Source organism: Colias croceus, chromosome 1, assembly GCF_905220415.1.
Source record: "Colias croceus chromosome 1, ilColCroc2.1".
Taxonomy (NCBI): domain Eukaryota; kingdom Metazoa; phylum Arthropoda; class Insecta; order Lepidoptera; family Pieridae; genus Colias; species Colias croceus.
The window spans coordinates 7,449,115-7,459,418 of NC_059537.1; the positions used below are offsets into that span (position 1 = coordinate 7,449,115).

The window sequence follows — 10,304 nt, forward strand, 5'->3', positions numbered from 1 at the left end:
TGGAGTTTAATGTTTTATGGATTTAATTACTGTGAAGGATCAATGAACTTAAAATTTTCTACCGTTGTTTAAAATACTTAATATAATATGATATTTCAATGAGCGTTTAATGTTTTATTAATTGACATTTGTATTAATTTTATTTACAAAATCAATTTGATCATCAAAGTACTAAAAGTACAAAGTCATAACGGGCAAAGCCGCGGGTAAAAAGCTACTAAGCTATCTACTTATCTAGCTACATATCTAGTCTAGTCGCTAAGTTTTATAGTTCTTTTTATTGTATGTTCTTGTAATATATAAATAATTGTACCTTGATTGTACCTAGTAATAAGCTATAGTAATTAAGTCTAAATCCTATATATATATATACATTATACTCTTTGGTCTAAATATTTAATTAATTCATATGATATAACTATATTATATTTTATACGTTACTGTTGTCTGTTATTATACAAAAATAAAAATGTATGCGTGTACCAGTGTACACACGTAAGAAGTGAAACTTCTTTATGACGTTATTTTTCAAAAAAATATTTACTATATATCATGGGCCAATATATTATAATATCAAGATATTGGTCCATACTATATTTTATGCAAATTTTATAGAAATACGACGAATCACGCGTGGTAGGGATAAGAATAAGATGGCGTGTAACGGAAAAATGTCACGTGTAACGAAAAAATGTTACGCACTCTTAAAAGTAATGCGCGTGAATTGATGCGTGCAATCGATTTATCGTTAGTAATTATTAATTATTGGAAAAAAATTTAAAGCTTTCGGTTCATTGTAGTTTTTTAGAAATAATCAGAGTTAATTCAAATTGTGTTAAAAAAAAATATAAGACGTATGTATGGATGAAGGTACAAACATTGAAAAAAATGTTAATGAAATAATCAAAATCCAAATTACTTAAAATAACCGTAAATAGTTTTCAACCAATTATAATTTTGTAAGGTTATTGCTAACCACTTGCTAACTCTATGAATTTTTTTTTCAACACTGAACTACTTAGCGCAACCTGCTGGTGCGTTTCACGTTCCAATTAAGCATCGGCATAATTCGGTATTGTGCGCCACTGAGTCACATTATGCTCTGTAATTGGAAAACAGCCTCAAGTTTCACTTCAATAAATTTATTGAAATAAATTTTCTAGTCCCATTTTAGCCATATTTTTAGGTATAATATTTCCATATACATATTCACCTGTGTGGTGAATATTCTATAATCCGGAATCCGGCCATATTCCAACCACGATGGTGTGTCCAAAATGTGGTACAAAACTACAAACGAAAATAAATATGGCAATACTACGGTATACCATACCATGTTGCGACTGAAGGACTTGTATCCATGGTTATGAATAAATTATTAAAAAAAAACCATACTATGTCGATAAAATGCGTAGACAGAGAAACTAATTAGTTACTCTGTCTACGATAAAATGATAAAATGTCAAATTTATTAAACATGACACATTCAAAAACTGTTAAATGTCATTTGATGTTTGTAACCTGTATGCGATAATTTGTTTATGTTTAATTCCATTTTGCATATAGCTTTATTAAACATATTCTAAAGTATGCTAAATTAAACATTATTTTTAAGACGACGTCTAATTTAGGCTAGTAATATTATAAAGGGTAACATGGCAAGAGACTTCAAGAAATTGTGTCGACTTTGTGCTAAGAAAGAGCAAGTTTTGAAAGATTTAAATGATGAGAACAGTAAAAACATTTTAAAAATGATACAAGATTTTGTGCAAATTGCTGTAAGTATCACAAATTACTCATATTTATTTTGAATTATCTTTAAATTTATTACTCTTGTCTTTAAGAATTGTTATTCGTCGTCCAAACAAGTAATTGTGTTGTTATTCAGATATGTGAAAACGATGGTCTTCCAACTAAAATATGTCTCAATTGCGAGGAAAAAATTGTTTCATTTCAATTGTTTATTTTGGAATGTTACAAAGTTCAAGAAACATTACAGAATATGTATTTAAATGATTGTGAAAAGTATACAACTGATATAGAAGTCAGTGAATATCATATTGGCACCTCAGATATTAAACCTGAAGTAAGTATAACATTTTTTTTAAAGTACAGCTTTACTAAATTATTAAAATTAGTATTTATTTAACACTTTTCTGCAAGAAAACAAACAAAGTTTATTTTCTAAAACCTAGCTCTGCCAAAACATAACCAAGATACAGGCCGATTAACCCCTTCTTCCCGCTGTCAAACTATCAAAATCTGGATGACATCGCATGCATAATTTCTAAAATGGCAGCCAGAAATTGCCTTTCACAAAAAAATTAATTATTCCACATTCAAGCCATATTTTATCATTCTGAAAACGACAATTTACTCATTGATATATCCTATCTTATAAAAATTGATATGATTATTAGGTACCAAGAAAGTATAGCTGTTGTACGTGTCCTAAGGCCAAACGGCACTTGAAACACGACCCAATGAAACTACAACATCACTAGAGATGTACCTGTTCTTTTTCTAGTTTATCTATAGTCACGTTTAGTGTAATATGAAAGCTCTCATAATTAACATATAAATTATGAGAGCTTTCATATTATCTACAATGCACCTATTTTACAATTCAAGTCTACACTTAAACTAGAGTCACATTTAAGCGTGTCCCAGACAGACGCGGCCTGCGGTGGCGGTGGCGGTGGCGGTCAGTTGGATGACTTGAAAGTTCTAGGAACGACATAGACAGACGCGGCCTGGACGCGGTCACAGCGCGGCTTACCGCGGCCGCAAGCCCCGCCCTCTCCGCCACCGCTTCTGTGTGAATGAGCGCGCGATCAGTTGTAAATTTTTGCAACAGGCCGCGTGTACCGCGTGAAATTATGCCTATATAAACACTGAGTTGTTTATTCAAACAGTGCAAAATTACCCAGTTTTGTATGATACATCACATAAAGACTTACTACTCTTACGTACTCTTAAGAAATAGCTCTGTATAATTGGCGCATGCTGTGTTAACCTCTAATTATTTGTTACTTTATCGCAAAAACTATATGTTAGTTATATAATAATTATATTAAAGAATCATTGTAAACAAATGTTGGTTGACCAAATAAATAAATAAATGAATACTAAAAAAACAACAGAATTAAAAACAAAATATGGGCAATAAAAGCAATAAAACTTCGTACGATTGGCCATTACTAACGTCCACTTGCAGGTGAGACTCGAGAGCTAATGTGCCGCTGTAGGTTAGAATGACCGCCACCGCGGCCGCGGCAGTATATTGTTATCACGGTCAAGCAAGAAGGCAACAGCAGATCGCCACCGCAGGCCGCGTCTGTCTGGGACAGGCTTTATTTTTGAACATACATATTAATAATAATAATCATAGTAAAATTGTGAGTACTGTGAAGATGCCAGCTTTCCTTAATCGGCCTGTAATCAGAATAGATAATCAGTACATAAAATGTAAAGAAAATATAAATATATATTTTCTTTATATATATAAGTGTAGCAAATTGATTTTTTTATGAAGTTTATTTGTTTTTTAGGTCAAAGATGAAATTATAACAGATGTTGTGATAGGTAAGTAACATTTTTGAATTTAGAAATAAAGTAATGGGTAATTGAGAAATAACTGTTGATGCAATTTAGCAAGGAATGGCTAGATTAAACTATTCATAATGAAATTTTTGTTTAGCTACTATTAAATCAGAAGACCCATATCAAGGTTTTGATGCAGAAATATATGAAAATGATGATATTGATTTCAAGAGTGATAGTGAAGACAGCATAACACTTGCCTCATTGAGAGAAGCTAAATTAAATGAACCAAAGAAGAAGGAAATGACCGAAGAACAGAAACAAGAATATGAAAGAATCCTTCTCAAGGCTGATGCAAAAATAAGAGATTTTGTTGCGTAAGTCTATGACTGTGATGTAAATTTTGCCAATACCTGTCTCAATATTATGGACAAATAAGTTAACACAGTAAAAATACTTTTTCTTAAGTGCTTATTTATAAACCTTTATAATTAATGAATGTTTATTTGAAAATCATTTTGTTTAATTTCAGGATGAAATGTGAAGAATGTTGTGAATCTTTCAAGGTATGGGGAAGACTAAGATTACATTATATAAGAGCTCATAAGAAAAGACCATTGGCTTTCTGTATTTGTGGGTATGCAGTGAGATCTAAAAGTGCACTCTATAGACATGTATCAGAACATAAATCCAACATGCCTAAATTGTCGAAAAAGATCAATTATGTTGGAAATGATTTAAGGGCATCAGATCTAATTAAGTGAGTGTGGTATTTTTTAGAGATATATGAATTAGAATAGGGAAAAAATTGATATGTTTTTTTTTTATATTTCATACGGAAACAATATTTTCAGCTACTTACATTTAAAAAAAAGGCTCAATATGTAAGACATTATTAAATTTTAATTCTAAGAAAAACAATTATACAAATCCTTTAAAATTTGAAATTATTATTGCTTACTGCAATGTATACTAAAACTAATTTGTTTGACTGTGTATCTTGATTTCAAATATCTATTCATCTTCACAATCTATTTAAAAATCGAACAAATTTCCGCAGGTTTATTTGTGATAAGTGTGACAAAGAGTTTTCTAGTTGGTACAAATTGAAGAGTCACAGTGAATGGTTACACAAAGCTGCACCAACGGTGAGATGTCGGTGTGGAATCCTCCTCAACTCTAGAACTGTTATGTATAAACACATTCAAGACCACAGAGCGCCTGATGTACTGCAGTAAGTACTTTATTTTATGCAAATTTTTTACTTTATATGGTAGTAATTATAATTAATGTTTTATGGTAATACTTTAATCAAAAAAAGCTTATATTCATGTGCTCAATATTTTTTTATTTTTCAACAATTTGCTTATTGTATATTTCTATTTTTTTAGCTGCGATAAATGTCCCAAAACCGCTAAAACAGTTGATGAACTAGAGAAACATAAATTACGGCACATTCCTAAGTCAGAAAGAAATTTCCAGTGCTCATCATGTGATAAAGTCTTCTCATCAAAGGACTGTTTGAAATCTCACGAAAGATCACATATACCCATAGAACAAAGAAAAATTTATCACTGTGATGTTTGTAATCTCAAGTAAGTTTTGAATTTTAATATTTTTTCAGTGAATATGGATTTACGTCTTTTAAGAGGCTGATTACTGTTTGTCTTTTAAGAGGAAATGTAGTGGATATTTAGCCCATACAATTAATACTCACCTGTTTATTAAATATCAACTTTTTTATATTATATGACTTTTTGCTTAGTATTTTCGGACGGCGTCTGTTCTTTACCTTATCGTGCGCGTGCGCTAGGATGGCTACAGCGATAGTTTTAAAATGATGTACCCAATTTTTAAAAGTGTCTTTCACCCCATTTCCTCTTTACAAAAAGTGGAAAAATGTTATGACAAATCGTTCGAACTGTTCCCGAAATTTGCGCTTAGCTACCTAAATAAAAATAATATACCTATACCTATTGATGGGGTAGAGTATTATCCAACAGATAAATAGCCAACAAAAACTATTCGACAGGTTCACAACACGTTCGTCGGCCACATCCCACAAGCGCGTAGTGCACGAAAAGATCAAAAGCTACGTGTGCGACCTGTGCGGGTACGCGTGCGGCACCAACGGCGAGCTGCGTCAGCACCGCGCGATACACAGCGACGACAAGCCCTTCGAGTGCCGCAAGTGTTCCAAGGCGTGAGTTTGTTTGTGTATAATATAACGTAAGAAAAAATAGCTACCATAATTTATAGGAGCTCTTTTCGTGTCATTTTCCTGTGCGCAATCTACCAATTTACTCTCGTTATACAAGCTCTCACACACTCACAAGTAACAAGAAATAATACTGTTTGTGAATTTTGCACTTCTTATAATTTTATTCCCTATTTCCATATTTCAGTGAAACCTCAATACTCAACCCTGATTTAATTCCAGATTCAAAACGTATTCCAACCTAAAGACGCACATGGACACTCACGAAGAGACGTCGTACGTGTGCTTCGTGTGCAGCCGCGTGCTGAACAGCCGGCGCACGCTGCGCAAGCACTTGTTGGTGCACGACGACAAGTGTACGCACGTGTGCACGTACTGCAATAAGGCCTTCAAGCGACGGCAGACTTTGAAGGTTAGAATGTTTTTATTTTTTTTGACGTGACAACGTCTTATAAGTAGATAGAGCCGGTTGCACGCACGAAGAAACATGACTCATGCGGCGTTACCTTGCTCTGAGGCGTTCCATGTGCCTTGAAGTGCAAGCGAGAGCGCGGAACGAGCGACAAAGAAGCACAATCGTTGTCACGTTCAGTCATCGTCAGTAAACCGACTTTACAGACAACCAATTTTTTTTTTACATTAGATTTGATTATTAAAATGGTTTTCTGTAAAGTTTTGAAATCTTACTTGTAAATTAAGAAGTATAATTTTTGCACGAATATTATATTCGAATGTAAAATGACCGTTAAGTAAGTTTAAGTACTAACAGCATTGTTATTGTTCTATATTTAGTAAATTCATTATTCAATTATGAACTGGTATTTAATAGTTCGTACTTTAGTAAATTAGTCACCCTGTTATAATTTTTTCTATATAGCATTATTATTTTTTCATATTAGTAATTATTTTTGTCATATCCACTTTCTAAAGCAAAGTACACACGAACACTATTATTAACAGGTGCACCTCTCTATGCACACGGGCGACAAGCCGCTGTCGTGCAAGTGGTGCGACGAGCGGTTCGCGTACGCGTCGACGCTGCGCTCGCACCGCCTGCGCGCGCACCCCGACAAGAGCGCGCACTACCAAGCGTACGGCGCGCACATGACGCAGGTAACGTTTATAAAATACTAGCGGTCCGCCCCGGCTTCGCCCGTGGTACATATTAACGTTTTCTCTACATAAGAACCATCCTCGTACTTCAAGGAATATAATAAAAAAAGAATTATCGAAATCGGTTCAGCCGTTCTCGAGTTATGGAATTACAACGAAAAGTGGCATTGATTTTTATATATTAGACTAGTTGTTCCCCGCTCCTGTTGGTATTAGATTGATGATAGCCTATAGCATTCCTCGATAAATGGGCTGCCTAACACCGAAATAGTTTTTCAAATTTGTCCGATTTAAAAAATTCGTGAGATTAACGCGTTTAAACAAACAAACAAACTTCAGATTTAAAATATTAGTACATATTAAAATATAATATGTTATTATTAATATAGAGTATCTTTTCGGTCTTTTTATCACAATGTACAAAGATAAATTGTATTTCAGAAAAATTTATCTAATTTAAAGTCTGTTTTTATTTAAGTACTAGCGGTCCGCCCCGGCTTCGCCCGTGGTACATTTTTACGTTTTCTCTCCATAAGAACCATCCTCGTACTTCAAGAAATGTAATAAAAAAATAATTAACGAAATCGGTTCAGTTGTTCTCGAGTTATGCGCTTACCAACACATTTTGCGATTCATTTTTATATTATAGATTATAATAAAGTTAAAAACATCACACAAATGTTTAAAACTAATTAAATTCAATTCCACTGGTTTGAAAACTTAATTGCAATTTTACGTTGCGCCAATTCGCCATTGTATAATGTATTGTTGCGACTCATGAATTCATGATGCAGCTTGCCACGAGACAGATTGTCAACAAAATTACATCAATTACAAGAAACCTGACGTTGCATATAATGTATGTGAAATTTTGAACAGAGCCATGAAAAATCTTAATATGTTAGTAGGATTAACTCTGTTTATGTGGCACTTTATGACTCATAAAATATTGTTCTCCAGATTTTACGAAAAAATTAATTTATGCTTTACGATCACCTGAAATTATTATTATATTTTTGTTTCAGGAATATTTGAAAAATGACGCCGCACCCGTGAACGTGGCGAAAAGTGATGTATAGCAATAATATTTTATAATTATTTTATACATAGATTATAGAATTATCAGTATTTCGTATTGAAAGATATTGTAATTACGGTTAGCACAATTTTTGTGACCGCACTCAAAGTAAGTATAGTTAATTGAGTAAATAAATACCATTCATACAGTAAAGTAGTTTTATCTTTTCCTATCTTGCGATAACCCTTAGCTATTTTCCCGTCTCTTGTCCCTTTCCATTTAGTGTAAGCCCTTTGTACGCTTTCTTCAGATAAATGCAATATGTTTTTTCTAACTATAATAATTGTGCCCATATGAATCTTTTTCGTTTTTGGTCCATTTGTGTTTTTTCTTTACCGTTACTTAGGTTCTTTTTTTATATTTTCACTTTCTCACACAAACATTTCAAAATGATTTCGATTAGTTGATAACAGGTACGACAGCTGTACAGAGTAACAAAAAAAAGTTAGTAATTAGTATGCAAAAAATAAATATGCTGAATCTACAAAAGTGTCATCGTCGTTTTGTGAGTGTACATTTAATACATACTAGCTTCCGCCCGCGACTCCGTCCGCGCGGATGTCGGTCTTCGCGTGGATGGTTTATTTATCCATTTTGAGTACCTCTGACAATAACATCTTATAAATATCTATTGGACCCAATTCCCAAATACGGCTAGGCCTATAATAATACGCAACGTGTGTTCGCGGTTCTACGGAACAACGTCTATGGATAAAACTGAAAAATTAAGATTATTTTTTTTCTACATATTTTTCCAGGATAAAAAGTATCCTATTTTACGCCCAGGATAATAAAGTATAATTATACCAAGTTTCATCGAAATCGAACCGCTAGTTTTCACGTGATGCCTTCACATACAGACAGACAGACAGACAGACAAAAATTTTTTTAATCACATATTTGAGTTTGGTATCGATCCAGTAACACCCCCTGCTATTTATTTTTTCAATATTTTCAATGTACAGAATTGACCCTTCTACAGATTTATTATATGTATAGATAACTGAAATAAAATATATGCCATATTTTTATTTAGTTGTCATTTATTTAATTATCTGCCGAAAATGGACTCACCTTATTCATAAGTTGTTTAATTAAGTTTGATATGAATTACAAGCGATTTTTTAAGTTTGTGAATATGACTCACCAAGTAGCGTTAGTGTAATCTAGTTTACGAGCGCGCATGTGTATATTTCATTGTATGACAAACAAATGTATCTTCTTTGGAACGCTCTGACTGTCTCTGACATATTTTCTTAACGGCTATTATACTGCGGTTGCGGATTGTACTCTACATTTCGTGAAGAAATCTCCAAGTTAAATGGGAATTTCTAACGCGATTCCTTCCTTGTGGATGTAACAGCTGAAAGGTCCTAATAGCTTTTTATAATTTATTGCTGATATTATTCGTGTATCATTCGTCGGCACGCAGCCTAAGGACGATTTATTGGAGCGAAGCCAGCTTTGTGAAAGTGTTTCAAAATAGCGGAACTTCAATATTTTCGAGTGAATATCGGTGGTGGATTTGTGTAGAAATAAAAGTCGTCAGTTAGAGGATTGGCACGAAGTCAAATGATGAAACCGATATGTAGGCGCCACCCCTCTCCCTAGTCTAAATTAACTATTACGTAACTCATAAATATTTTAAATACATATTTCCATACTAACTACGTGATAGTATCTCACTTATGTTTTCGACGCTCAAGCGAGCATTATGGAAATTGATTTTAGCTTAAATTGTGAGGATTAACAACTACTCAAATTTACAGTGCTGGGTTGCTGACGACTTTGTAACTTTGTACACAGTTCTTTGTATTTCATATTAGGTAGTAGTGCTTTTAATATAATACATAAACATAAGAGTTGTAGGTGCTCCCATCTGGTTTTACTAAATTACATATGTATTAATTTTGAAGGAAGAGGTTATTTCCTACATTCATGATTCAACACGATTATATTTTTTAATAGGTTTTTAAAACTTTAAATACTTTGTAGCTGGCGAAGAGATAAATCAAAATAAGTTTCAAAAACTATATTTTATTGTTATTTTCATATATTTCACCGCATTACAGTTAAGATTGTGGGCTTTAAGTATACAAATGCCGTGGTTAAATACAATTGAGTTTCTCCAAACATTCGAAACTCAATCCCCCAAAATGTTGAATATGCAAATATTTCATCAAAGTTAGTTCTCGTATACAAAACGCCGATTACACAAACTTTTCAATTAAACAAGTTTAAAGTACGCTCAAACGAACACAGATATAATTTGATTAACATCCGCTCCATATTCAATATTTGAACACTATTCGGATATTCATTCATAAAAATAATAATTGCACAAGGATAGTC

General features: G+C 33.0%; 1 protein-coding gene across 1 annotated transcript; it reads left to right on the plus strand.

The window, feature by feature from the left end:
* The first annotated feature begins 1,452 nt into the window (after nt 1-1,452).
* LOC123694657 (zinc finger protein 708-like) lies at nt 1,453-8,105 on the plus strand. The gene is made up of 11 exons (XM_045640155.1): nt 1,453-1,778; nt 1,889-2,086; nt 3,552-3,585; nt 3,701-3,920; nt 4,076-4,303; nt 4,604-4,777; nt 4,935-5,138; nt 5,576-5,746; nt 5,984-6,173; nt 6,722-6,874; nt 7,900-8,105. Exons 1-11 carry the CDS (start codon nt 1,656-1,658, stop codon nt 7,951-7,953), a joined length of 1,749 nt encoding a protein of 582 aa, XP_045496111.1. The 5' UTR covers nt 1,453-1,655; the 3' UTR covers nt 7,954-8,105.
* The last annotated feature ends 2,199 nt before the right edge of the window (nt 8,106-10,304 follow it).

What these genes read in the sequence shown, in the direction of transcription:
- LOC123694657 (XM_045640155.1), top strand. Translation starts at nt 1,656, where the DNA reads ATGGCAAGAGACTTCAAGAAATTGTGTCGACTTTGTGCTAAGAAAGAG. An exon ending in TGTGATGTTTGTAATCTCAA is followed by an intron (nt 5,139 to 5,575) that starts GTAAGTTTTGAA and finishes ACTATTCGACAG; the next exon opens with GTTCACAACACGTTCGTCGG. An exon ending in ACGGCGCGCACATGACGCAG is followed by an intron (nt 6,875 to 7,899) that starts GTAACGTTTATA and finishes TTTTTGTTTCAG; the next exon opens with GAATATTTGAAAAATGACGC.